Source organism: Pseudopipra pipra, chromosome 24 (assembly GCF_036250125.1).
Source record: "Pseudopipra pipra isolate bDixPip1 chromosome 24, bDixPip1.hap1, whole genome shotgun sequence".
Taxonomy (NCBI): Eukaryota; Metazoa; Chordata; class Aves; order Passeriformes; family Pipridae; genus Pseudopipra; species Pseudopipra pipra.
In genome coordinates this window covers 3,259,241-3,286,991 of record NC_087572.1, presented here as the reverse complement: position 1 = coordinate 3,286,991, position 27,751 = coordinate 3,259,241, and the positions used below count along the sequence as shown (strand labels likewise).

The 27,751-nt window shown below is 52.8% G+C and overlaps 3 protein-coding genes across 13 annotated transcripts; 2 read left to right on the top strand and 1 right to left on the bottom strand.

Moving 5' to 3' along the window:
- Nucleotides 1–1,150: 1,150 nt before the first annotated feature.
- STMN1 (stathmin 1) lies at nucleotides 1,151–7,233 on the top strand. Of its 2 annotated transcripts, none has more exons than XM_064635446.1 (5): nucleotides 1,151–1,212; nucleotides 4,373–4,443; nucleotides 5,185–5,357; nucleotides 6,137–6,328; nucleotides 6,703–7,233. In XM_064635446.1, exons 2-5 carry the CDS (start codon nucleotides 4,431–4,433, stop codon nucleotides 6,769–6,771), a joined length of 447 nt encoding a protein of 148 aa, XP_064491516.1. In that variant the 5' UTR covers nucleotides 1,151–1,212; nucleotides 4,373–4,430; the 3' UTR covers nucleotides 6,772–7,233. The 2 variants fall into 2 exon arrangements, with proteins under 2 accessions (XP_064491516.1, XP_064491515.1); XM_064635445.1 differs by lacking the exon at nucleotides 1,151–1,212 and adding an exon at nucleotides 2,723–2,802.
- Nucleotides 7,234–7,341: 108 nt separating this feature from the next.
- LOC135402348 (membrane progestin receptor alpha-like) lies at nucleotides 7,342–16,845 on the top strand. 10 transcript variants are annotated; one of them, XR_010425095.1, is made up of 5 exons: nucleotides 9,168–9,396; nucleotides 10,078–10,182; nucleotides 11,401–12,654; nucleotides 12,806–12,956; nucleotides 14,439–14,568. XR_010425095.1 is itself a non-coding variant. In XM_064635428.1 (3 exons), the coding sequence occupies exon 3, from the start codon at nucleotides 11,594–11,596 to the stop codon at nucleotides 12,632–12,634; it is 1,041 nt and encodes a 346-aa protein (XP_064491498.1). In that variant the 5' UTR covers nucleotides 7,342–8,333; nucleotides 10,078–10,182; nucleotides 11,401–11,593; the 3' UTR covers nucleotides 12,635–12,778. The 10 variants fall into 10 exon arrangements, 9 of the variants coding, with proteins under 9 accessions (XP_064491498.1, XP_064491501.1, XP_064491497.1 ...); XM_064635428.1 differs by lacking the exons at nucleotides 9,168–9,396; nucleotides 12,806–12,956; nucleotides 14,439–14,568 and adding an exon at nucleotides 7,342–8,333 and having other exon boundaries at nucleotides 11,401–12,778; XM_064635427.1 differs by lacking the exons at nucleotides 12,806–12,956; nucleotides 14,439–14,568 and having other exon boundaries at nucleotides 9,173–9,383; nucleotides 11,401–12,778.
- A 480-nt stretch (nucleotides 16,846–17,325) lies between these two features.
- Nucleotides 17,326–27,720, bottom strand: MTFR1L (mitochondrial fission regulator 1 like). The gene is made up of 7 exons (XM_064635443.1): nucleotides 27,611–27,720; nucleotides 27,271–27,365; nucleotides 25,771–25,875; nucleotides 24,970–25,079; nucleotides 23,914–24,125; nucleotides 21,407–21,719; nucleotides 17,326–18,298 (listed from the first exon to the last, which is right to left on the bottom strand). The coding sequence occupies exons 2-7, from the start codon at nucleotides 27,283–27,285 to the stop codon at nucleotides 18,193–18,195; spliced, it is 861 nt and encodes a 286-aa protein (XP_064491513.1). The 5' UTR covers nucleotides 27,286–27,365; nucleotides 27,611–27,720; the 3' UTR covers nucleotides 17,326–18,192.
- Between the last annotated feature and the right edge of the window lie 31 nt (nucleotides 27,721–27,751).

Here is a 27,751-nt window from a genome sequence, read left to right as displayed (position 1 = left end):
CAAAAATTTCCAGGGATTTTCATTAAAAAAGCAACAAAGTCATTAGACAGCACAACACTGTCCAGGAGCAGACAGGATTCCTGACAAGCTCACAGGAGCTCAGCCCAGGTGTTGTCAAAGCCAAGGCCTAAAAAGAATTACTCAGGTCATTACTCAGGTCATGGTGTGGTCGGGATAGGGGGGTGGGTGACGAGGGGCAGGATGCACCACCAGAATGGGTTGGTAAAGAGTCTCAACCCAGGTAACGCAGAATAGAAAATGCCAGAGCTCAGAACAGATCCCAAATCCTATTCCCAGCTCGGTGCCTCTCGTCAATAAACCATGTTGCCTCTTACATAAGGCAGTTCTTACCCAAAAGAAATATTTTTGGCTTTAAAGCCGATCTGCAAGGGGAGGTAAGTTACAGTCAAGTCTTTCTTTTTTTTTTTTTCTCCTTTTTTTTTTCCCCCTTTTTTTTTCCCTTTGAGAGGACAGGGAATAAGATGGAAAGCGCTGAGAACAGCAGGCATGACTCGTAGATTTATCTCAGCCTCCATCCCTTCTTCAAAAGCTGTAAAGGATATTTCATCATCCTCCCTCTGGGGGGTGAGTGCTGACTAAAGGCCATCACACAGGTACTAAACCAAAAGCCCCGAGCCCAGGAAGCCTTGTTTCCCTCTGGGAAATCCTGAGATCATCCCAGGATAAGCTCATTGATTTTACTAAAAAGCATTAATATTAAAGCATCCAACGCACTGTTGAGCTACACGGGTGATAATTAATAAATGATAAAGTGAAACACAGGCTGATGGCAGGGGCTCTTGGCTGCTTTGTCTTCCAGCAACATTTGATGCCATTTCATCCAAGCACTCAAGATGTTTCGTTGAAAAACACGTGTGTTGTGGGTGACATCGATGTGCGTTCCCTGGGATGGAGCCAGGAACCCCGGGAAGGTGCCAGGCATGATCCCAAAGGGCCAAGCAGCCACGCCAGATTTCAGATTTTGAACCTGAAATCCCTCCAATCCCACAAATAGGTCCTTCCACGCTGCTGGGAAAATGGCTCTTCCCATGCCCACTCTGGCAGAAGCCTCTCCCAATTCTAGCAGCTCGGCGCTGGATGTGGTTTCCATGGAAATAGACGTCAGATCAGCAAAAAACAGGGCAAGTGTTTAAAATAATCTCTGTTTTGAAAGCTTTTTGCCTTTCTGTCACAATATTAACCTTCTGCAAGGTAAGATTTCTTTTCTCTTTTGGTGCAAAATCCTTGGGTTTAAGGGTGTGCACAACAAGAGGGGTCCCAGAAAGTCCTTTATTTGGGATTTTGGGTGTGGAGGCTGCTGAGCTGGGCTGTGGATTTGTGCTGTTCTGTGTCCATCTGCCTTTTGTGTGGATTGACTCTTGTTGTAACTGGAGCGACTGTAGGATGGAAACCACCACGGGAATTGTACAGAATTCCTCTGAATGGAACGTGTGAACATTTAAAGCACGTTTGGGAGGGAAAAGCTCATCTGGGATAGGCAATAGTGTTATCCTGGGAAGGAAATGTTCCCAGGGCAGCCTGGACAAGGATGGATCATTACGGAGCCACTCTGTCCATACTCTGGAATCTGCACAAGCAATGGCTTTTCTGGACGTGCTTGAACTTGCTGGTGTCACCCCAAAGGAGAGGATGGCATTGTCCCCCAAAACACACTGCGGGGCCAAGGCATTGTCAGAGCCACAGACCCTCTCTGGGGTTGGCCTGTGGTGGTTGTGACCCGGAGGTGACCAAAGGGACACGATGGTTATCTCAGCGATGACCAAGAGCCCTGAGGCCATTGTGGCCCTGAGGTGGCCATGCCCTTGGGTAGGTCATGATGCCCTTGAGGTGATCATGGACCCAGGGTAAGTGGTGATGGTGACCTGGGAGTGACCATGGTCCTGAAGTGACCAAGAGCCGTGAGGTGACCACGAGCCATGAGGTTCTGAGGTACGTGGCCATGGTCCTGAGGTGCAGGAGATCATGGCCCTGAGGTGATCATGGCTCTGATGTGGCCATGGCCCGAAGATCTGTGGCCATGGCTTTGAGCTGACCATGGTTCTGAGGTGACCATGATCTTGAGGTAGAGTAAATGGCCATGGTCCTGAGGGGACCAAAAGCCCTGAGGTAGGTGCTGTGGCCCAGAGGTGACTGTGACTCTGAGGTGGTCAAGGTCTTGATGCAAATGGTCATGGGGCCAAGGTGACCGTGGCTCTGGGTGACCATGGCTCTGGGTGACCACGGCTCTGGGTGACCACAGTCCAGTGCCCATGGCCATGAAGTGCCTGCATCCCCAAAGTCCATGCCCAGTCCCATGCATCCCACCCACACCCCCTCCCACCACCCCGCTGTGTGCTCAGACCCCCTCACCCCGCCCACGGCACCCACCCCGGGTGCCCCTCTCCTTTCTCGGCAGATAAAGGGAGCCCCGCCACCGGCGGTGGGGCGGAGAGCAACAACCACACCCCAACGAGGGGGCTACGACCCCGGCCAGCCCCTCAGAGCCGCGGGGGGCGTCGCGTTGGGACCGACCCCCGCGCCCCCCACTCATGGGGGGCGAACTACAGCTCCCGGCAGGCACCGCGCGGGGGCCGTGAGGGGCGGGGGGGGCGCGTGTGTCTGTGTGTGACTGAGGGGGTGGGCGCGAGCCCCCCCCCCCCCCCCCCCCTGCGGCGGACGGCACGTGCCGGAGCGCTCGGCCAATCGGGGCGGGGCGGGGTGGGTCACGTGCCTTTGTTTGGCGCTTTAGAGCGCGGCGGGGCGGGCGCGGGCGGAGTGTGGCCGGAGCGGCGGCGCGGGCAGGTGGGTACGGAGTGGGGCTGTTCTGTGCTGTGCTGCCGTGAGGGGAGGGGTGGGAGAGCAGAGCGCTTTAGGGACGGGACGGCCCGGCCGCGACCGCGGGGTGCGCCCGCGGCGCCCTCCGCGTCTTGAGAGCGTTTACATATGTGTGCGTGTATTTTTATGTGTATGTGTATGTATGTGTGTGTGTGTGTGGATGGTTACGGGGGTCCGCTGCCCCGTTGGGGCGGGCGGCGGAGGGTGTTCTGAGGGTGAGTGTCAGGGTGAGCTGCAGGGGGGATCCGCGGGCGCTCGGCGTGGGGGAGTCGCTTTTGTCCCCCGCCGGCTCGCGGGCATCGCGTCGCCGCTCGCCTTTTGGGGCGTCGCGGTGACAAAGGGAAGGGAGACAATGGGGGGAATGGGGGGTGTGTGCCTAATGTGTGTCCCCGCGCCCCGATCGCTGAGGGGGAAGGGGGTGTCTATTGTCCCTCAGCGAGGGGCGACGCCCTACCCGCGGCGGCAGCGGCGGCGCCCCCTCCCCTCCCCGCCATTGTTAGTGGGGAAGGGGCGGTGTCCGGGCGGCCGCGCCACGACGCCATCGAGCTGGGGGGGACCCTCTTCGAGCCCCTTGTGCCCGTGTCGTCCCCACCTCACCCCCCTCCGTCCCTTTCGCCCCTGAGGGGGCTGAAGCGGGAAGGGGGGAGGAATGGGGGGGGGGGGGGCGCGGCCCCGCACCTGAGGCGGGGGGCGGCAGGTGCCCGGATGTTGCCGTTGGCCCCGCCCCCCCTCCCTCGAGCCCCCTCGCGCGGGCGCGCGCGCGCGCTCTCCCCGGCCGTTTGAATTCGGAGCGGCCGGGCGCGAGGGGGCGGGGCCGGGGCGGGGCCTCCGCCGCCGCCTCGGCGCTGATTGGCCGGCGTCCCGTGGTGGGCGGGGCCGCGCTGGGCGCGGGGGGGGCGTGCGCGGTCCCAGCGCCGCCCGTTCGCTGCCCCGTCCCCGCCCGTCCCCCGCGTCCTCATCGCCTAAAACCCCCCGAAAAAAACCCGCTTCTAACGGTTTTTACACCCTTTACTGGCAATTTTTATGACGCCGCCGTTTTGACGAGGTGTGTGTGTGTCCCCCGGGCGCTGCGTGTGCGCCCTCGCTGCCTTGCACGTCTTGACTTCGGCTGCGCAATTAAAATAGAATTTTAAATGAGGTTTGATTGCGCACATTTCAGATCCTTCGGGAGCAGCGGGGATTCTGCCTGTGCTGCCCTGTTGTGTGCCATGTTTTAATTCAGATGGCTCTACCTGTGTGTGATAGCAGTGAAATATCCACAGCACTCAGTAAAACTGAGTCTTTGTTTGAGCATCTTAATTACGGTGGAGTAAAACAGAGATTGAAGATGCTCGAATAACATCCATAATGCAGAACCTCTCCACTGTTCCTAGCAATGTACATCAGCCTCATCCCCACAGACTGCCTGGAATCACTGACTGCAGTAACCTACCTGGCTGCCTTTTGTTCAACAGATCTTATTATGCTTAGCAATTTTTATTAGAAGGAATATAATCCGTGTGCTTGCTGCTCAAAGGCACATCTCTTTGTTATCTAGGAATCCAACTGACTGACCTTCTCCCAGGGTTGGCTTCTGGAATCTTATTTTCTTGGTCATGGCTACTTCTGGTATGTAGCATTATGTACTAAATGCTCTTGTCTTTTTATTTATAATTTTTTTTTTTTTTTTTTGCTTCTTAATTTCCTCAGAAATCACTTAAAAATCTAATCTAGTGAAATAAACTGTTCCCTCCCCCTGCTTTTCTCGTGTCTCTGGGCTGCTTGGGTGAAGCTGCTGAAACTGGGTGGTTGTGAAAACACCCCAAAAAGCCTCCTCAGATGAGAGTGTCAGCAGATGGGCTCCAGCTCCCTGCAGCCATCTGCTCCCTCAGCAGAACTGACTGTCATCAAGGCATCTTGGGGACCCAGACGGGTGCAGCTGACACTGTGCAGGGCTGACATGCCTCTCAGAAGGTTTGGAGAACAACCCTGCTTCTGGGTTTCCTTGAAAACTCCCTGTTCTTCTTGGCTCTGTCAGGTTTCAGGCAGGCACCTGGAAACATCCTTAGACCTGTCATTGGAGAAATGAGGATTTTTAATTTGAAGCGCTGACAGTTTATTTTTTTCCCCACAATTCTGGATATTAAAGGCTAAAACAAAATGTCAGGTGTTTGGGTGATGTTGAATATCAAGAGGGAATTGCAAAGAAAACTGCTGTATTTTCGAATGCTCTTGCTGTGCTTAAGACAAAACTGTTGTCTTGGATGCCTTCTCCTCCAGTGAGCTTTGTGGCAGAAAGTGTTTGAAGGCTTTTAAGCCAGTTAGTGGCTTAAAAATGCTCTTATTTTGGCTTTTCCCCCACGTTCCTAGACATCCAAGTGAAGGAGCTGGAGAAGCGAGCCTCTGGGCAGGCCTTTGAGCTGATCCTCAGTCCCCGCTCGAAAGAAGCTGTTCCAGAATTCCCTCTTTCTCCCCCAAAGAAGAAGGATGTGTCACTGGAGGAGATTCAAAAGAAGTTGGAAGCAGCAGAGGAGAGACGTAAGGTAAATCTGGGGCAGCCCAAGCGAGCTCTGCTCAACCAGCCGGTGCAAGTTGTGCAGGTTTTTTTGGGTTTTTAATGGTTTGGGAGAAGCGATCAGTGGTTTGTGTTATGATAAATGGAATATTAACTGAGCTTTGTTGGAATCCCTGGGGCTCTTGTGAACCTTTGTCATGGTGTGGAAAGCCATGCCTTTATTTCCAAAGTGATTTTTGAGCTGTCACTTGAATTAAAACAGGGGGGAAAACGTTTAGTTGAGAGGGGCAGCTATTTCAGGAAGAAGCTGCTTTTCTTGTCTTTTGGCACCAGAACAGATTAATTTTCCCCTAGAAAATGTAGTGGTGAATCTGTAATGAGCAGTTTGTTAATGCTTTGTCTGACTGATGAAAGATCTGGCTGTTGGTGTAGCCTGGAGCCCTGGATGGTGCTGAGGCTTTGACTGAAGTGAGCCTGACCTAAATCTCAGTGATTCACCGTTCTGTGAAAGGAGAATCTTCAAGGAAAGTTCCATCAGTATTAACATTAAGAAAAAAAAAAAACAACTATGTTCTCTTTCCAGAGAACTCCCATTTAACAATGGTGACAGAAACTGAACCTCCCAGGTAGCTTGTGATGGTGAAGTACAGGTTCTGGGCAGGGGGGGAGCACTGGGAGCTCTGTCCTGCAACACCAAGCTGCTGTTCTGCAGTAAAAAAAGGTAGAAAACACGTTCTCTGAGGAGCTGGGGGCAACTGAGGTTGCCTGTGTGCGGTTCCTCAACGCCTGCACCCTCTGCCTTGCCAGTCTCACGAAGCAGAAGTGTTGAAGCAGCTGGCAGAGAAGCGGGAGCACGAGAAGGAGGTGCTGCAGAAAGCCATCGAGGAGAACAACAACTTCAGCAAAATGGCAGAGGAGAAGCTGACCCACAAAATGGAAGCCAACAAAGAGAACCGTGAGGCACAAATGGCTGCCAAGCTGGAGCGCTTGCGGGAGAAGGTGGGTGTGGGGGCCCCTTGGAGAGGGAGTTATCCCTGCTCCCCGCTTGGAAAACTGGCTGGAAACCCCAGAGGAACGGCCACGTGAAGGGGGTGCTGCGAATAGATGGGTGTCCTTGGGAGTGCTGTGACCTTCAGAGGTTCTTAAACCTGCAGAAGGTTGTGCAGAAACGCAGCTCTTTTGGGGGGAGAGGGGACGGGACGGAGGGAGTGAGTTAGGGCAGTGTTTTGGTTTCTCCTCTAAAGCTCCACCCCGTACCCCCTCGGTGACCCACGTCAGGGTTCCTGCTGTGAGCTGGAGGTGGGAAGCCCCGTGCCTTTCCCAGGATCCATACCTTTCCCAGGATCTAACTGCTTCCTGCTGCTGTCTTTCAGGACAAGCACGTCGAAGAGGTTCGAAAGAACAAAGAAGGCAAAGACCCCGGTGAGGCCGAAACCGACTGATTTCATTCTGGAAACTTACTCTCCCCCTCCTCTAAATATCCAAAGACTGTACTGGCCAGTGGTTTTATCTTTGGTTTTTGGTTCGGTTATATATATATATTTTTTTTTTAAGTTTCTAGAAACTGATGTAGAACTGTAAAATTAGATCCAAACTGTACACTTGCTTTGGGGGCTAGAGGGGAGAACCTTCCATGTGTCACTTTTCTAAAAGTGTTGTCTTTCCAGTGTAGCTTTTCTTCTTGTTGCATCCTTTTCTACGCCAGTGCTCTCGCTCCTGGGTTGATGGCGAGTACTGTATCAGCTCTGTAAGACCTTTGTGAAAGGAATCTGTAGTAACTGTTCCATGCTGAATATCTGTTACACTTCAAAAAAAAAAAAAAGTAAATATCTGACTCTGTCCCAGTCAGTCTGCTAAAATACTGCTGTAACTGAGTGACTCAATAAAGCTGCACAGTGCTGTTATCCCGAGAATCATTTCCTAGGGGACAAAAACCAGCCGAGGGCTGCAGTGGGACTCCTCACCCCGGTGGGAAGGTCTGGAGCAGCACATTTCCTCGCTCCCCCAGAGCACAGCATTGTCTTAGCTGGACAATCAGAGCTTTGTTTTGACACCTCAGCAGTTGTCAGCTGTCGGGTGTTTTTGTTCAGAGGGTTCAGAGCCACCTCCCCGGGGCTCTGACGCCCCAACAAACGGCCCTTGTTACCACATGACTGGTCTGAGCCTGGTTTTGGGAAGGGTTTCTGGGAGATGGCTGTGCTGCTGAATGGTGACTGTGTCAGAGGGGGAGAGTCAGGAACCTGTGTTGGTGCTGGGATAAGTCAGCTGGACCTCTTCCAAAATGCTGTTTGTGGATAAGAATTGTTTTTGTTTGGGTGTCACACATCTGTGTTGGGATAGAACACCAAGGTTAACTCCTGCCCACAGCCAGAGTGGTGGGTTTTTCTCCTCCTGGGGTGTGAGGAATGGATGGGGCTGTACCTGTGCTCTGAGAAAAGATGATTTTTTTTTTTTTTTTTTTTAGGTGGATTGGGTACAAAATTGCTGTATTGTACCCCAAATCCTTCCCCTAAGAACATCCACAGGTGTTTGTGCTGCCCTCGGCAGAGCCAAGGGGGGTGAGCAGGCACCCAACTTCCTCAGCACCAACACCCTGTTCCAGAACTCTTGGCTTAGTGGGTGCCAGGGATTTCACAGCCTCAGTGTGACACTCATGGCTCTGGCTTTCTCTGTACCCCTGATCCTGAGCCTTTTGCTTCCCAGGTTTGCTTTCAGGTTTAACTCCACACCTGGAGCATCTGGTGCAGCCCAGCTGACACGTAATTCCGAGGATGGAAAAGCTGGTGGGGAACTGGTTTTCTAAGGGGCTAAAGGAGTCCTGGTCACTTGATTAAGAAGAAGCCCTCAGTTTAGGGAGCTTTCCTGTGTCCCACCGGGCACTTGGATTGCACCTGAGCTGTGCTTAACCCATCGAGGAGCAGTGAGGTACAGCCCAGCTCCATGTGCTTGGAAGGCTGGAGCTGGTGCTCTCCCCGAAGGAATCCCAGAGGCTCCACAGTCGGAGGTGAGTCTGTGCTGCTCCCTGGTGGGGAGCGACTGCCCGGCCGCGGGGTGGGGGCACGGGGCAGGTTTGGAGCTTTTAGTGGCTCATATCGACACTGGGTAAGCTGAGGGCACAGGGATGGGGGCAGGATTTGTCCAGGGGAATGAGGGCACAGGGATGGGGTCAGGGATGAGGGCAGGAAAATACAGAGCTGAACTTTGAGACGAGGCTTGATAAGGAGCTGAATCCCTGGTACTGTGTAATGGAGGCTGGAGGGATCCCTGGATCAGAGCCCGTGCACAAGATGAGGCACAACCAACAACCAAAAAAACCTCCCCAGATCTTCATTTTAATCTATTTATTTACCTGCTGAGAACAGACCAAGTGTCCCAAATACCGTGTGGGGGTTTATCTCCCGTCTCTCTCCCGCGGTGGGGGAGGAGGATTGGCGGAGCTGCCAAACCCCAAATGGCGTTAGAGCCCAAAAAGACGATAAACGCGGGTTTCTGGCTTGTCAGGGCTGTCAGATCTCGGCGCGGGGCCTTCTGTTCCCTCCTCTTCCTTCTGTTTTGCGTGTCTGCCGTTGTTTGTGCTTAACTGGGGCTGGTTCCCCCGAGTGCTGCTGGGGGGGGGGATTTTGAGGGGTGGGAGCGGTGAGAGGACAGAAGTGATGTGTGAGAGGGATAAGGGAGGGGAACTATCCGGGTGATGGTCGGGCAGGAAAACAGGAATCAGGGTGAGATGGAAACAGGTTCTTTCAAAATAAAGGACAAAAAGGCTCCGCAGCTTCTTCCCACCCTGCGGAGGGAGGGGCGATGGGGAGCCGCGTTGGGGGCCGCGAAGGGCACAGGAGGGGGAGCAGGTTCGCAGCAGCTCGTAGGGGCTGCGGGGGGGACGGGACCCCCGGTTCACAGCCCCCCCTTTTTTCCCTCCGATCCAAGCGGGAGGAGCCGCGGCCGCCGGGGCGAGCGGGCACCGGGGACAGGGAAGGGAAGGAAGCGGCGGGGCCGGAGCGGGGCGGGCCCGGGGGAGGGAAACGGAGGCGGCGGAGGCTGAGCCCGGCCCGGAGGGGTCCGTTCTGCAGGTGCCTGGGCGGGGATGGGGGTCCCGGGGGGAGCACCGGGAGGGGAAGGGTCCTAGAGCGCTGCCAATCCTTGTGTCCAACTCCACCCGAGCCCTGGAGCATCCCCCGCGCAGGGAGGGGGAAATCCCAGGGGATGGAAAACCATCCCTTGGCTCCCAGGTTTTGGCAGCTGGAAGGGGGGGGGGGACTCCGGTTTATCAAGGGCTCGGTGAGCCGAGGTGGAAAAAACCCATCCCAACTTAAAAAAAAAAAAAAGATATTTGTGCCTTAGGAGGGTGGATCCCGCTGTGTGGCGGGAGCAAACAGGGATGTAAACAGCCCGGGGCCGAGGCTCTATCATCACAAAAAAATTCGGCGGGATGGGTGGATGCTGCTGGGGAAAGGAAATGCTTCGGAGGAAGCAGCAGGCGTTTGAGGCAGTGCTGTTGACAGCTCGTGGGGATGTGGAGGCTGTTATTTGGAGTACCAGGCAGGTGAATGATTTCCAAGATGTGCTCCGTTCCTAACGGAGCGTTGCTCAAGGGTTGATAGCTGGGAAGAGCTTGGCAAAAGAGCCCTGCTCTGACAAGTTTTGGAGGAACTGGGGTGAACACCACTCCCTTTCCTGCTTTGTGCTTGGCTGCTCTCCACTGCTTTTGCCACAGCATCTCCCTGAGCAAAGCAGGGGTGCCTTTCCCACAGGAATTTCTCTCCTGGAAGCCGAAACGGGGTCGGACGCGATCTGGAGCTGAGCCCCTTCCCCTCTACCTGAATATCCCTGTGAGCAGCAGCAGCCCTGGCATAGAGGCAAGTTCTCTGGGCAGTGTTTTCTTCAAACTGCCCATTGTATTTTGGTTGAAACAGCTGAATTTGGGAAGTTCTGCTTTTGCCCTCATCTCTGTGGTGGGACCCAGGGCTGTTTCAGTTCAGCACAGGAGCTGCGAGTCCAGAAGAGGTTTGTGAAGTTAATTTTTCACTGGCAGCCAGAGCGTGTTGCAGCATTGCAGGAGGGTTTAGGAGGCCAAGCAGGGGTCAGGACTGCCCTATGTGAGCTGCTGCCCCAGCCAGGGGGGCTGTTTGGGATGTGGGGCCTCTTTAACCAGGCAAAGTGGGAAAAGAGCACTCAGGAGGGAAGCTGAGCAGCAAACAGCCTGGTTTTGTCTGCATCTGTGCCCCTTGGATTCGGACAGGCATGGGTTACAGACCCATTCTGATGAAGAAATTACGGGTATTTTTAAAACAAACAGTGTCATCCCCACCTCCTCCTTTTCCCAAACTTTGAAAAGCTTTTCCTGTCTGAGCTGTCCCTGAAACAACGACACTTGCCAGGGGTTGAGGCATAAATCAGCACCGGAGCTGGATGGGATCTGGGCTGTTTTCCTCAGGACTTGTCTGAGCACGAGCAGGTAAAATGGGGGGAGAATCTCCTTTTGGGCATGTTCTGTTCAATAAGCTTTTATGAAAGGGCTGATTTTATCCGGGTGAGGGCAGCAGCTTCCAAAATGTAAATATGGAAACGTTTGCTCCGCAGAGATTGTGCTGCTGGACCTCAGTGATGCAACAGGATGAACTCACTCGAGCTGTGTTGTTTTTGTGGAAAGCTGCTTGGAAAATCAGGAGCTCAAAAAAGGAGGTGAAACTCCAAATGCAGGAGTTTTACCCCCTGTTAGTGGTGTTGGTTATTTCTGTTCTCAGGTGCCCCCTTGGGAGGCAGAGCAGGTTGATCCCACCTCGATGCTGGTGGGAAGGTGGCTTGTGTCACTTGTAAGGACAGGGACTGTAAACAGTTTACAAGGGGGAAAATCTGGAGTGGGAGGTTTGTTTAGGATGTTTGGTTTGTTTAGCACTTCCCAAACTGCAGGGAAGGGGTGAGCCAGGAACTGATGCATCAATTAACCCCATACTCATGTCCTCTGTGCTCCTCCAGGCAGTCTGTTACCTGTGCAGCAGAGGCACATCAGGGCTTCCTAAATCTCCCTTCAGCCTCCTTCCTTCCTAACCCCTTTTGGTGATTCTTATTTTCAGGCTGTTCTCCGGCCACGCTTATCTTTGGAAAAACAACACAAACCAACCGACCAAACAAAAAAATCTGGCAAAGCATCTGAGCTGCCCCCGCTCGCTGACTTTGTGTCGAAGCCACTTTTAAACCCCGCAGCAAAGCTTTCCTTCCACCCCAAAGGTTATTTCGCGCAGCGGGGACCCGGAGTGGGGCCACACCATGGCAACGTTTGTCAGTGAGAAGCTCAGCCGGCTCTTCATTAACGTGAGGCAGGTCCCTCAGCTGCTGGGGCCCCTCTCTCCCTCCACCGTCAGCAGCTCCGAGGTGCCCAAGGTCTTCTGGAAGCCCTACATCCACACCGGCTACCGGCCCGTCCAGCAGACCTGGCGCTACTACTTCTCCACCCTCTTCCAGCAGCACAACGAGGCCATCAACGTCTGGACCCACCTGGTGGCAGCGCTGATCCTGCTGCTGCGCTTCCAGCAGCTCTCGCGGCGGGTGGACTTCGGGCAGGACCTGCACGCCCAGCCCCTCCTCATCATCCTCGCGGCCTCCATCACCTACCTGACGTTCAGCAGCCTCGCCCACCTCCTGCAGGCCAAGTCCGAGTTCTGGCACTACAGCTTCTTCTTCATGGACTATGTGGGGGTTGCTGTTTACCAGTATGGCAGCGCCCTGGGGCACTATTACTACGCCATCGAGCCGAGCTGGCACGAGAGGGTCCGGGGGTTTTACATGCCGGCGGCCGTGCTCCTGGCCTGGCTGTCCTGTGCTGGCTCCTGCTATGCCAAGTACCGGTACCACCAGTCCGCCCGGCTCCTGGGCCGGCTGTGCCAGGAGCTGCCCTCGGGCCTGGCCTACCTGCTGGACATCAGCCCTGTGGTCCATCGCATCTGCACCGCGCCGCCCTCGGCGCGCCCGGACCCGGCTCTGCTCTACCACAAGTGCCAGGTGCTGTTTTTCCTCATCGGCGCCTTTTTCTTCTCGCAGCCTTACCCCGAGAAGTGGTTCCCTGGCAAGTGCCACTTCTTCGGGCAGAGCCATCAGATCTTCCACGTGTGCCTGGTGCTCTGCACGCTGGCGCAGATCGAGGCCGTGGTGCTGGACTACGAGTCCAGGCGGCACATTTATTCCGCTCTCCAGGGGGACCTGGCACACAACTTCTCTGCCCTTTGCCTCTTCACTGTGACCTGCTCTGTCCTCACAGCCGCCTACATGGCCCGGAAGGTGAAGAACAAGCTGGGCTTCAAGGAAGAGTAAAAGCCCTGAAGGAGAAGCAGGTGAGCTCAGCCCGTGCTGGATGAATCCCACCCCAAACCTTGAGAAGAGGAATGAGACGCTTCATGAACTGTTACTCAGCAAGTGCTTTCTATAGAAAGGGAAAGTAAAAGCTGCTTTTTTTTATGCCTTTTTTTTTTTTTTTTAATTCAGAAATAGTTCCAGCTTGCTCTTAAGAATGGTACATATTTAATTCAGCTCTGAATAAAGAGTTGGAACAAAGTGTTTCGGTGCTGCGGCCCTGTGCCCCGACAGTGGTGGGCTGGGGAAGGCTCCTGGAAGCTGCCAGGTCTCACAGCACGAGGTAAGGAGCTGAGACTGTTTAAACCACAAACAAGGGTGGCAAACTTAACTCGGTATCATTTCAGGCCCCTCTTATACGGCCCGGGGAGCTGTTCAGAGCTGTCCGTGCAGTGGCAGGGCCCTGTCCCTCAGTGGTGGGAGCGAGACGGGCACAGCCTGTCCTGGGAAGTGCAGTGGGAGGAGAGGGTTGATGTGATGGGGCTGGATCAGGCCCCGGGAACAGGGGAACACCCCTGAACAGCACACAGGGGGCAAACGCAGGGGGGGGAAAGACACGGTGTGAGGGGCTGGGGCAGGAGGGGCAGCGGGGCGGGGGAACGCCCCCCCTGCGTTGGGTGTTGTGCTGCTCCGCTCCGGCACCGCTGTTTCCAGAGACCCTTCCTGCCGAGGAGCACCGGCCAGCCCCGCTCTGACACCCACGGATCGATCCCTGTCCCGGGTCCGGCCCATGAGGGAACCACCCACCCCCCGTCCCCGCTCCGCTGCTCTGAGGGACCGCCGCCGTGCCGCCGCCTTATATAGGGCACGGCCCGGGTGGGCGGGGCCAGCTGCACTCGGGGCCCCGCCCCTCCGCTCCCATTGGTCCGTCAGCTGCCAGCGGCGCGCGCGGGGCCCGTTGGGCGGGAACCGGGAACGGGAAACGAGCGGGAACCGCCGGGAATTGGGGACCGCCGGGAACTGAGAACCCCCGGGAATTGGGAACCACCGGGAACGGTGCCGGGATGAGGCGCCGGCGCGGGGGCCCCGCCGCCCCGGCCGAGGCGTGCGGCGTGTGGCTGGACACGGCCGAGCTGAAGCGCAGACCGGCGCCGGTAAGACCCGGGTGGGGACACCGGGGGTGTCTCGGGAGCTGCGAGGGGTCGGGTGAGCCCGGAGAGTTGGAGAGTTGAAGTGTTTCACTTCGTTTGATAGCGGTACTCCGTCATCTGAGATTCGTTTTGGGGTCTGGGGCATCTCTGGGATGAGACTGCGGGAGCTGGGCCTGGTCAGTCTGGAGAAGGGAAGGCTGGGAGGGGATCCATCAGTCCGTGCAAATATCCCATACAAATACCCATTAATCTATTAATTATCTCCCAGGGCTGTCAGAGGATGATGCCAGACTCTCCTCCATGGTGCCCAGTGACAGGACAAGGAGCAATGGCCATAAATTAAAACACAAGTTCCACCTCAATATGAGGCAGAACTTCTTTCCATGGAGGTGGCAGAGCCTGGAACAGCTGCTCAGGGAGGGTGTGGAGTCTCCCTCTCTGCAGACATTCCAGACCCACCTGGTTCCTGTGTCACCTGCTCCAGGTGACCCTGCCTTGGGCTGGATGTCTCCAGAGGTCCCTTCCAACCCCAACAATTCTGTGATTTCCAACCCAAATGATTCTGTGTTGCTGTTTAGTGGAGATGGGAGCTCTGGAAGAAGGAGGAATTGTTTTTTTTATATATTCATACATTCATTCTCCCTTGTTTCTTCCCCCCCCCCCCCCCCCCCCAGCCTCTCACAGCCAAGCTAAAAGCACCCACCCGAATTCTGGAGAGGAAACCCACCTCAGTGATGCTCACACAGAGCAGAGCCCCCCAAACTCGCACCAAGCAAACCACCATCCCCACCTTCTTCAGCTCCCACACAGGTAAGGAGGGGAAGCAGTTCCAGGTGTTACAGCAAACCCATCTCACTGTATCTCTTGGCAGCTTTGCTGGGCAGGAAAGTGCATTTTTTAGGGCAGAGAGTAAAAGTTTGAACTCCCAGAAAGGCTTTTATTGTGAGGGTTAATCCAAATGCAGGTGCAGCTGTTAATAGCTGGTTATGAAGGGCTGGACAAAGCCTTTTCTAAGGAATGCTGTGATTAATCCTAATGGAGCCAGTTCCCCCATCACAGGGGAAATGGAATATTTAAGCTAATTAAGCCAGCTCACAACCTCTGTGCTTTTGAGGCTGTTTTTTTTTTTGTGCTCTGGAAAAACTGGGATATTCCAGGGGTCTCAAGTTAACAGCTATGGAGAGAAATGAAACAGATGCAGAAAGCAGCAGAGCAGGGCTCTGGAGCTGTTTGTGTGTTGTGAGTTATGTAAGAGTTGGTTCATCAGCATTAAACTGGTTTAGAAGTAAGCAGATGAGAGGAGGCATTACAGAAATTGCACAGGTTGACAGAATTTCTGTGTTGTGACAGGGGTATTGATGGTTTTTGCTTTGGAGTCGTCATTCCCACTCCTTCTGAACATGGTTTGTGCTTTCCTCTTTCTTCCCATTTGATTGCCCCCATTGATTGGATTCACTTACTCCCTTGGTGTGTCTGAATGTTCATCCAGAGTCCTGGAGGATTTGGGATGCTGGAAGATTTTATTCTTTTAAATTATCCTGAACTGAGGGGGAGCTGGTTTATACTGAGAACTTGTATTGGGTTTTATGTTCAATGGTTTCAGAAGCAAATGTGGGCCTTGATGCCTCCATGGGACCACACAGGCACAGACAGAGTTTCACTGGGCAGTTTTGTGTTTTTTTTTTTTTAAGTGACTCTTGAGCTGCTGCTTTTAAAGGGAATGTTAGAGGTGACCTGCCTGGAAAGCTGAGGGAGGAGCCAAAGGCTGGAGCAGCTGAAGATGCAGCTCTTGACCTCACTCGAGGTCAAGAGCTGATTGTTGTGAACCCCCCCCAGAGCTTTGGGTGCTGTTCCAGCTCAGCCTCTGCAGCATAAATAGATTGTTGTGAGGTGGTGGCAGCACTGGGACAATCCTTAGGGATACACAAAGGAGAGCAAAGCCACAGGAGAGAGTGGCAGGTCTGAGTTGAGGAATGTGGGTAGTGACTAACCCCGAGAAATGTGTCTGCCAGCTCTGGCTTTAACTGATTTTGTGTTGCTTTCAGATGAAAAAGACAAAGAAAACACCAGGCCGTCTCCTTTCACCCCAAATAAGGACAGTGAAGACACAGGTGTCCCTCTGGCTGCCTGCCCTGTGAAGATCTTGGCTTTGCCACAGATGAAAACAGCCCAGGATCAACCCTTTGGATCTGAGGAGGGGGTGCAGGTCACATCCCAGGGCCGGGCAGGGAAAGCACCTTTGCCAGACTCCTCGGAGCTTCAAGTGGAGTCACAGAGCCAGGGCAAAGCCTCCTGTGGGCCAGGAGGGGACTCCTGGTGCTTCAGCTTCACCCAGGACTCGGAGGGCCCCCGGATCATCACTCACAGGAACAAATCCCAGTTATTTGCTGGAGAAACGGTTTCGGGAAGCAGCAGTGTCACATCAGACTGGGGGGTAACCAAACAGGAGGGCCAGGAGGTGAAGGCTGGACTCGATTTCCAACCAGGGCTTGGTGCAAAGCAGAGTAAGAAACCACAGCAGTGGAGTAGTGTTAATTCTTTAATTGATTTTGCTAAGACTGAGAATATAAATCCTGTGCCAGGAGCCAGGCCCTGGGCTCCTGGGGGGGTTTGTTCATCCCCACAGAGCCCAGCGAGAGCTCAGCCCCTGAGAGAGCGTGGCCAGAACACGGCAGGGGCTGGGGTGGGCTGGGACAGCCCCTGCAGGGAGCTCTTCTGCCAGGACTCGGAGGGGAACAGGGTCATTGCTCACTGCTGCAGGGACAGGGGCATTTCCCACGGGGACAGTTCCAGCTGTGCTGCCTCCAGCCAGCCCCGGGGGCAGCAGCTGGAGCTGTGCCCTGAGTTACTGTTCACACAGGATTCTGAAGGGAACAGGGTGATTAAACACTGGTGAGTGACCTCAGTGTCCTGTGTGGCCTCTTGTGCAGCAAGAGGGAGGGGGGGAGAGTTGTAAGAAAGTTGTCAGAATTTGGGAAGTGAACCTGCTGTGTCTGTGTGCAGGGTATAACCAGCAGCCACAGGCAGCACCTCTCTGTTTTTTATTTTGCTTTAATACAAATAAAATGTTGAAGGAGTTTATTTATAAGGGGTTTGACTGCTTCGCTCAGGATCAGAGCCCATAGTACTGCCCCGTTCCTGTCCAGCCTGCACATGGAGCACATTCCCAGGAAATGGGACTCCTGGTGACAGCTCCATCTTCTCCACAGGCAGGTGTATCCCCACCAAATCCTTGGGCAGAGGAGCCTTATGGGGACAGGGAGAAGGATCCCAGTGTTCAGGGGCTCCAGGGGTGCATCCAGGAGGGGAGGAGCTGTATCAACTCCCTGTAGAACTGATTAAGCCTTCAATGCTCTTCCTGTTCTCTGCCATAAAAGCCTCCTCTCATTTTTTAAGGTGGGGATGATGATTTAATTTTTTAAAGGCCAAGGGCCCTTGGTTAAGAAAATTAAGGTGGATTAAGAAAAAAATCCTTGCCACCTGTGAGTCTGTTCAGCTGCAGCAGCCGAAATTCCACCCCCCAAACACGAGCACATTAAATAAACTCAAGGACAATCATCATCTTATTAAGGCTCCATTTTATATAAAGGAAAAAAATCATACTTTAAATACAGCCATGAGGAACATTGCAGCGAAGGTGGGGCTGAAGGAAAAACTCTTCAGTGGGTGAGAGCTGCAGCCACAGCCAAGGCCAAACCCCTCCCCTGCTCTCGGGGGGTGCCCGGCCCTTTGCATTGGTGCATCAATAAATAGACCTTTTGAACGCTAAATAAAATACAGGTTTGGAATACAAGGACTAGTAATGAAACATTAAGTTACTGGCAAGAAATTAAGGCCATTCTGTCATGCAACTGTGGGCTAATCTGTGAGTTAAACACCCAGGGCACACTAAATCCACTCACGCCCCACCCAGGGGTTCGTTCCGTCCTGTCACTGGGAAAACGTCTTTTACCACTCTGATCCAACAGCCTGAAGACCTGGAAGCATTAATGAGCTTATTTTCAGCAGCTCTGTACCACACTCAGAACAAAGAACTGGAGGTTTTGTCCTGTTTGTACTGGAAATGGAAACTGGTTCTATCGTAACGAGGCCGTTGGAGGTTAATGCTTAATTTGGAACCTAAGGAAAAGTGTAGGTAAGAAAATGTCATCCAGCAGCACTCCAGAAGATCCTTATCAATAATCAACATCAAAACACAGGTGGAAAAGAATTTCCATCTTCTTAAAAAGGTTTGTTTTTTTTTTTCTTAAATATAACAATACATGGAAAACACATCAAATCCGTAGGGTCTTTCCTAAGTGTCCAGTGCAGAAACCAGGTCTAATTAATAAAAGAGGCAAAAGGCTCAATCCTTAGGAAGGCAGCTACTGTGGAGAAAAATTTTGGGAGCATAACACTTTTGCTTACAAGAGTTGAATGACAGCGACATCATTTCTCCTTCAGGGCCAGATCTTCATCCTTCAGGGCAAATTTCCTTCTCAGAACTTCTGCAATAAGAACAGCCGGGTCCTCCTCCTTCATGGAAGGTCGGTTTCTACAGGGGAGACAGAAATCACTGTGCATTAGCACAGGCAAGTGCCAAAATTAATGATTAACAGCTCTGGGTAGAGTCTTCCGAGTGTTTTTTCTGCAGCCTTTGCCATCAGCTGTTGTCACAAGTGAAGGAGGTGCAAGAACAACATCACAGAACAACAAAAAGCAGCTGAAATTCAGCCCTTTCATGTCGGCTCAGAAAACCTGGAGCCCGTGTCGTGGCTCAAGGGGGATCCTGAAAAACCTCACCATCAAAGCTCTGGATAATTTTTATTCAGCTGTGCTAATAACAAGTAAGTAACCCAAAACTTGATCAATTATTTGCAGCCTACAGCCCCTCAACACAAATCAGCAAGCAGTGAGGTGTCTGAGGTGAACTCCTGGGACTATATGTATTTTTTCATTAATTCTGCCACACAATGAGTATATTATTTCCTATTTAAACATGGGTGATTACAGACATTTTAAAGCAGGGCTGGTACACATTTCCTTCCACTACATGAGTTTTTCTGCAGCATTCTAAGAGCAGTTTTCCTCCTCCAACAAGTTCACACAAGCAGCTCCTTTTAGAAGCAGATTATTTTTACAGGAAGCCAAACCCCAGCTCTTTTCCCTCAGGTGTCATGAATTGCTCACTGCAGTTTTGTTCACAACCTGTAATGACAATTTCAGAGCTTTTATTTTTTTTTTCATAGCTGAAGCCCTCCCTTGCTCAGAAAACATTATGGGTGTTTCAAACATTCCTAAAAGAAAAAAAAAAAAAAATAAAAATCCCCCTGGAGCATTTCCACCACAGACACTGGAACAGGCTGTAATTCAGATTTGCTGAAACAGGCACATTTCTGCAAGTTTCTCCCTTATTCCTGAAGCTTCCAAGGCTATGTTTAAACACCAAGGCTGATTTTAAGCACCAAGTCCTACACAGGAGCAGCAGAGAGGCATCAATGTAATTACCTCTTTAAGCATCTTCTGGTACTTTCATCCACTTAAAAGAGCACCTGACCCTGCTCAGGGTTCCCAGAGCTGCCCAGCAGAGCTGGGGGAGCTGCTCCACAACTGCACTGAGGGGGGTGTGAGGAATTAAATCTCATCAAGTCATGAACACCAGTGATTAACTGAATTTTTCCAACTCCATGCCACTCTTCAGACAGCTTTAATTAAGCTGTAATAACCCCAAAATGTCACTGCTGGATTCAGGAGAGTCAGAGGCTGAGACAGAGAAAGGGATGAGGGGAAAACGGTTCAGCTCCAGCAGGAAGCAGCCTTTCTGTCACAGCATTCCCTGGATAATCAGTCAAGGATCAAGGGAGATCCATGATCCTTCCTGACCCCATCCTTCTGCCCACCTTGTCGAGGAGGGATCTGGCAGCTCTCCCCTCCTCTCAGCACCAAATCTTTGCTCTCACCCCATCTCCCGTGACTTTAAACACAATTAAAGCCTTTCCTCGGGCACAGACCATCCTGTTGCCCTCCCAGGGAACAGCAGGATCAAACACCTTCATCCCTCAGGACTTCTCTCACACGTTCCATGGTGGAAATTCAAATTGTGGCCCGTTATGTCGCAGCATTCCCTGTCACCCACACACTGTTTGTCACATCCTCCCCCCAGCCCCTCGTGACTCGGCCAGTGCTGGAATCCTGGACTCTGCAGGAGCCTTGTTGGCACATCCAGGCATGGATGAGAAGTGCCTTGGATTTCCCTGCCATAATCTGGATTTGTACAAGTTTTTTCCCCCCCTGAAGAATGCACATTTCCCCCGATTCCCCTGGCACAGACAGCAGCAGTTTCCCTGCCCTGAGAGCCTGAGGCTGACACAGCAGCCTGAACTGATTAGAAGAGTGATAATTGCATTGTTACAGGAGAATGTGCAGGTTTTGGTACAGGTAAAACACTCCTTGGCACAGCATGAAGTACCTGCAACACCAGAGTGACCATGAGAATGGGGCAGTTACAGTTCCCAAAAGCCAAACCCAAATCCCTGTTGAGCCCCACAAACCCCAGGATTTTTCTCAATTTTCCCTCCATTTGCCTAAAAATTCAATAATTCTGCTGTGCAACGGACTGAGACACACAGAATACAAGATTTCTCTTAATCCTCTCTCCATTTGCCTCATAAATCAATAATTGTGCAACAGACAGGAAGAAAGAAGAGGAGCAGTTCACCTGTGGCCCATGAATCCTCCCCCCCAAGACACATGACAGGCATTTATATAAATCAATCAAATGTTTAAGCTTTGAGTCATATTCAACACTCAGGAAAACAAGAGGAAAGGGGTGAGTGATGGAGGTGTAACCCCCCCACGATGCTCTGGGTGGAAGCTGAACATGTTCCTCTCATGTGACTACACAATTTTCTCAGTGCTGAGGATTTAATTCCTTTTAAGCCGAATCAGGCAGAGAAATTGTGAAGAGCCATCACACAAACAGGTGTTATTTTTGGCCAGGAATCTCACACAACATGATGGCTGGGCTGGAAAATGTGTAGACTGAACTTCTTCACTGTGATTTCAGCCAACACCGAAGAAGGAACTTGCTCAGCTGGGCAAGAATCTTGTCCCAGCCATGGAGCAGCTTCAGGAGTTCTCATGATCAATGTGTCAACTCGTCATGAGACAAGTGCAAACTCACCCTGCCCACGCTCAGGGCTGGGCCAGATGCACAGTCAGAGAAGCTGAGAAGCTCCACATGTTAATTCCTGTCTGTGCCACGCTGGAAAGGCTGCTGGGAATGTCAGGTGGGCTGGCACCAGCACCTGGAGCACTGGTGGTGTGACCCTTCCTCACTCTGAAAGCTGCCAACACACACAGTCCTGGTTGGCATCTGGGCAAACACAGCTTTTTGCCAGGTTGGAAAAAGCTGGAACAGCCAAACATTGGGCTAATCAGTTTAAATCCCCCTCCACTGTTTCCTCTCGGGGTGGGTAAGCCAGAGTTAAAACAAAAAACCAGGAATGTGTTATCAAGTTCTGCTCTAAACAGGTATTTCCCTTCAAATCACAAATAAAGAAGCAGCACCAGCAGCAAGTGCAACGTCCAGTGTCCAGAAAACAATGATTTAACACCCAAACCAAAAGGAGATAAAATCAAAGGGAGTTCAGGAGGCACTTACAAGTCTTTGCTCTGCTTCATCCTGTGAATGTCTTTAAGAATTCCCATCATGTCTGCAAAACTGCTGGCCTTGGAAAGGGACACGGAGTCTTCCTCATCAGGATCCTTTGGGTCTGGCTTGCAGCTCTCAGAGGCTGCAGAGCAGAGCAGGGAGACCGACGGGAGCTCGGGGCTTTCCAGCTCTGCCTCCTCCTCCGTGATATCGCTAATGACAAAGGAAGTGGTGGATTGGAAAGAGGGTCCAAAACAATGTAAAGGAGAAGATGCATTTGAACTCCCTGGAGATAATAAATCTGGTGTTAACTGAGCAGAAGCTGGAAAAGAAAACAACAGAGGTGGATAAACAAACTCACACCAAACCACGCGGGACAGTTTTACCCCAAATATAAATCAAGAGGCACCGTCGGCCTCTGCAAGGAAACAAACCCCTCAGAGTTCTCTGCTGCCCTCCACGGCCACTCTGCTTCCTTCTCCAGCACCTTTTATCCCACCAAGCCCCTGATGTATCTCTGTTCCTGCCGTGCCCATCACCCCTCCAGTCCAAACCCAGCACAAGCCAGGTGATGTTTACTTTTCCTGGGGTTTTTTTACAAGTGTAAAAAGGAGGATCAGAGATTTTAGCTGCTGCTCAGGGTCACCCAGGGAGCTTGTGTCAGGAGTCAGGTCTTAACTGCTAATTTTTTTCCTCTTTTCCTCCACTGCCTTGAGAACTCCTGGCCTTTCTTTTCCTGCCAGGCTCCTTCCCCACATCCACGATGCCTGGTGGGAATGCAGAGCCTGCCCAGGAGCTCCAGGATTTCACACAAGGTGGTCACAACCACTCACCCTGTGACCTGCAGCTGCTCTGACCCGTTCTGCTTCCCATCAGCACAGTGCACAGCACCCACCTATTCCCACGGGGAGGATGGGATTTATTTGGGAAGACGGGATTTATGTAAAACACAGTGAGGATAACAACAGCTACAGGAATTCCCAGTGTTCAGTGAAATAGGATTTGGCATTTCCCATGTAAAACACCAAGGGAAACCAATCCAAAGCCAGGAACATGCCAAGGGCACATCTCCTTGGAAGAACCTTCAGGCACTGGAAACAAACTGTACCTCCAAGCACTGATGCCCTTGGCCTCGAGATAGTCATCAGTTCCCAATTAAGGGATGTCTCTATCAGTAGGTAATAAAGCAGAGTGCACAGTATTTCTTTTTTTGACATCAATCTTTCCAAAATAAGCCTCCTAAGTGCTTATCTCCTGCATCAGATGAGGAGCTGCAGCAAAGGCTCTAAATCACTGCTCCTGCTATTGACTGAGAGTCGATCCGAGCTGTTCTCACACGTCAGGAGTGGGCAAGAGGAAGACAAAGGTATTAAATTATTAAATCGTTTTTCTCCCATCTGCATCTCTAATTTTTCCTCATTATTACCCTCCTTGAATTTAAACAGACTTTTCTAACCAACTGCAGAGCTGGGACAACACCGAGAAGGAAAAAAAAATCACAGACTTTCTTTTTTTCAATTTCAATTTCTCTGCTCCTCAAAGAAGGATGAGGGCACACCCAGCCTCTCTGGAGGGGACATCTGTGCTGCCTCGTTTTGTGCTCCTTCCCTGCATGGTTGAGGTTATTGTGTTTAAAATGTGGCACAATTTTTAAAGTAATGGGAAGAATTATAGGTCCTTCTTTTCCCCTGGAAAGCAGCCCTAACACAGCTGTCACCTGGCAAAATGTTCTGCATAAAAGAAAAGGCAGCTTTTAAGAAAAACTGTCTTCAGAAAGGACTGAATTCCTTTAGTCTGCAAAACTTCCCATATTTTTTGAGTTGGTAGATAAACTCTGCCTTTTGAATTCTCCACTCACAGACACCAAGGTATTTCTTTACTAGTCACACACTCTGAAGCAGCCACTGCTGCAGCAAGACTTGTAGAACCACCTGGATTTGTATCCTACCAAGCAGTGTCACATTTTTAGGGCTGAGTAAATGGGAAAAGCCACAAAAAGAAGAGAAGTATAAAGTCTTTCCTCACAGTTCAGCTTTGAGGCTAAATCATGGCTTTTAACTGCATAAAATTTTAATAAAAAAAAAAAAAAAGGAAAGAAATCACTCCAGCAGAGTACCCCAGCAGGTACCCCAGTACCTTTTTTTGCTTTGTTTTGCTACAGAGATGGCAAACAATTCTGTCATTTGCACAGAGACAAACACAAACACCTCCCTCCTACCCAAATCAAGGCAGAACCCTTGTGCTGATGGCCAGGTGGGAGCAGGAATGGCAAGAACACACCAACGTTCTCATGGAACGAGGTGCCTCCAAATGCAGCCACAAAGCAGGAATTGGGATTTCTTAAAAACGAGCTGGAATTCCTCCAATGAAAGGCACAGAGCTCTAAACACAGACCCAGCCCTGAGCTGCCCCCAGAGCAGACATGGCTTGGCTGGGATGAGTCTGGAGTGCACAGAGGAAATAACAGAGCTCAGCAGCTCAACCTTCAAGAGGAATAAAGCTCATCATGGCCCTACCTGACTCTGCAGCGACTATCTTGGCGATCTGGCTCCGGAGGTGACTCAGCTCATCCTGGAGCTCCGTGGTTCGGCTCAGGGCTGGCAAGCCAGGCTTCTTCAGGGCGAGCAGCTTCTCCTCCTGCTTCCTCAGGTTGGGGACCGAGGCGTTGCGCTGGATCACGGTGAAGGGACTCGGCTTCCACTTGTGCTTCAGCGGGCGAGTGTCGCTCCTGGGGGACAAAAACCTGCTGGGCATTTACAGGGGCCAAACCCCTCTGTGACAACAGTGCTGGGCTTCCACTGAGGGCAGCAGGAGCTTTTAACACAGGGAATTAACAAGGAACAGAAGAAGCTGTGGCTGCCCCATCCCTGAAAGTGTTCAAGGCCAGCTTGGACAGGCCTTGGAGCAAACCCGGTCTAGTGGAAGGTGTCCCTGCCCCTGGGGGCTGGAATGAGAGGGGCTTTAAGGTCCTTTCCAACCCAAACCAGTCTGGGATTCTGTGAAAGTCTGTCACAGAAATCATGACCCTGTGGCACAAGATGGGGTGAGAGGACTCAGGGGCAAAAATCTGTGTGTGCTCACACGGTTTGAAGTCACCTTTCTCCTGGTGACTGTGACCCCACGCTGGGGGCACATGGGAAATGTCACTCACCAGTGAACGTTTGCGTTTTCTCTTTCACAAACACCTGTCAGCACTGCCCTGCTCGAGGACAGAAGTTCCACTGGCCAGAACCAAACTCCCGAGGGCAGAACATTTCAGCCCTGTGAGAACTCAACTCTCCAACTTCCTAACCAGAAACCACCCCGGATCAGGGGGTTACTCTGCACAGATCAGCCAGTTAGTAAAACATGGCACGGCACAGACTTGTGGCACTTCCTACAGGAACTCTTCATGGGGTCCTTTGTAACTTTTTTTTTACCCCCTTCTCTTGGGAAAAATGTCTTTCAACAGGCACCACATCAGAGCCTGTGAGGACTGGAAGTTGTGACCATTTGATCAATGCCTGGCCTGAGCTGTGCAAAACAAACCAGGGGATAAAAACAGGGACCTGCAGACAGGGAGAGGAACCAACCTGACTCTGGCATAGGTCTCCTCATCGTCTGCTGCGATCCACACAATGTCAGCCAAGGTGGGGACTGGGGGCACATCATTTAAATAGAGATCTGAAACACTTGGTAGAACCTGAAAAGAAGAAAATGCTGTTAAGGAGACGGGTGTTTCTGTCTCCTGAAGCCACCCAAAATGTGCTGCACTGGCTGGCAGAGCCCATCTCCTCAGCAACAGAGCAGCAGCTGCCTCTGTCAGATGTACAACAGCAACACCATCGGGTTTGGGAACTGCTGTGCTTCCCTGCCTTGGCTCCTGAACGTGTTCCTGGTGTGCTGGTGTGTGTCTGAGGCAGGAAGGGACACCTGATCCAGCCCAGACACTGCCAAGGCCACGTGCAACACTTTGCCACTACAAGTCCCAGCGCTGTCCTTGAGCTCCAGCAGTGATGTCAGTGCCTCCATAACCCCATCTGACTGTTTGGGAAACAGGCCCAGAGGGCACGAGGCCTGTTGGAGGTCGAACAACAAAGCCCTGAGTCAGCAGCTCCACAGTTTCCATCCCCTCCAGCTGGTTAAACCTGCTCCTCAGGCACTGTCTGAGGAGGTATTTCCTCAAGTTGCCAAGGATCGCTTTCCAAGAACAGAATTAAGGATAAAAAGAAATTAAAGAAAAAATAAAAATCTTAAAATTAACTGTACTGCAACAGGTTTTGTGGCTACAACCCTGTGGGTGTGCAGTGACAAAGAGCATCTCGAGGCACTGCCTTGTCCTGCCCCAGAACTGCAGCTCCCACAGCCACCCCCAAACCCCACGAGCCACTTACCTCGAAGGTGGCTCTGGGACAGGGTTTCAGAGGGAGGTTTGACCCGATCATCCTGACCACGCTGCGTGCTGAGCCATGGGGTTTGTTCTGCCAGATGGGGATTGTCTGCAAGACAATCACGTGACAGAATTAGTGCCTCAGGTCTGCTGCCCTTCTCAAAATTTATTAAATTGGAAATTCTCCTAAACTGTCAAGAGTCTGATCTCTGACTATTTGTTCAGTGATACTTTTAATTTGTAACTAAGGGCCCCGTTCCATAAAACAGTGTTTCAGCTTCACATACATGAAGTCACATGATACAGGAGCATTTTGAACACTGCTGTAGCACTTTCAAACTAAAACCACTCAATAACAGGCACTGAGTGACAAATGAAAACTTGGCAAAAGGAGGAAAACAGTGGCACATCATGGGCCCAGAAGGAAAACAAGATCAAATAAAGACTTATTTAAAGGGACACTCTTGCCTTCACATAATCTATGAGCAGCACTGGTAAATTGCTCAGAGCAGTTTTGGAGTCTCCTTCCCTGGAGAGATTCACCTGGACATGATCCTGAGGAACTTGCTCTAGGAGACCCTGCCTGAGCAGGGGGGGTTGAACCAGGTGACCTCCAGTGGTCTCTTCCAACCCAACACCTTCTGGGACTCTGGGATAAGACTGAACTTTTCTTTGGTGACAGCAAAGTGACAAATCTATTCCACACCTCTCCCAACCAAGGGCCATGGAGAACAGCCTTGGTGGGTGTTTTCAGAGACAGCAAATGCTTCAGTGATCTCTGGACACTGAACTGGACTCAAAAGGTGAAGTTCTCTTCCCCCTGCCCATTTTACGTTGTCACAGGCTCCTGTGCCAGGAGGCAGCACAAGGCTCTGGACAGCAAATACCACCAGGACAAACGGGAATCCAAACAGGTTTTATTGCTCGGGCCACAACAAACCCATTAATTCACTGACTGACGGAGCTCGTTCCACACACTGAGCCCGGGCAGTCACTGTGCAGTCAGTGACACTGCACCGAGCTCTGTGCAGCCAGATCCGAAACTCCCAGTGTGTGTTTTGAACTGCATCTCTGAGCTGGGGGTGCAGTGAGTGCCGTGAGTGATCTCTGGCAGGGGGCTGGTGCTGGGGAGGGTGCTGGGGCAGTTGCTGGGGGCTGGGGAGGGTGCTGGGGCAGTTGCTGGGGGTGGTGCCAGGGCAGCTGCCAGGGGCAGCTGCTGGAGGCAAGTGCTGGGGCAGTTTGCCAGGGTGGATGCCGGGGCCGGTGGTCCGAGCTGGTGCCGGGGGCAGTTCCCAGGGCAGTCGCTGGGGCCGGTGCCAGGGGCTGGGGGAAGGTGCCGGGGCAGGCACTGGGGCAGTTGTCGGGGCAGTGGCCAGGAACAGCTGCCGGGGGCTGGTTCCAGGGAAAGGCGCCAGTGGCCGATGCCGGGGGTGGTTGCCGAGGGCAGGTGCTGGGGGTCAGTTCCCCGGGCCAATTCCCGGTGTCCCGGCCCCGTTTCACTTACGGCCTCCGCGTCCATGTCCGCGGCCGGGGCGGGCTCAGCGCTGGCTCCTGCGGCTGCCGGGGCTCATCGTACCCCGCTCCCCCCGCCGCGTCTCACTGCAACACACACACCCCGAGGGGCTGCGGGAGCGCCGGGGCGGCCCCAGCCCGGCTCCCCCGCTCCCCCCGGTGCCCCCAGCCCGGCTCCCCCCGGTACCCCCAGCCCGGCTCCCCCCGGTGCCCCCAGCCCGGCTCCCCCCGGTCCCCCCGGTGCCCCCAGCCCGGCTCCCCCCGCTCCCCCCGGTGCCCCCAGCCCGGCTCCCCCCGGTCCCCCCGCCGCCCGGGCCCGCTCCCGGCCGTACCTGGGGGTGGGCGCGGCCCGGCCCCGCTCCCAGCGCCGCTCCCGGGCCCTCCGCCGCCATCCCCGGAACCAGAACCCGCCCCTCGCCCTTCCGGGGCCGCAGCGCAGGCGCCGGGACCGGGATCGGGACCAGGATCGGGAT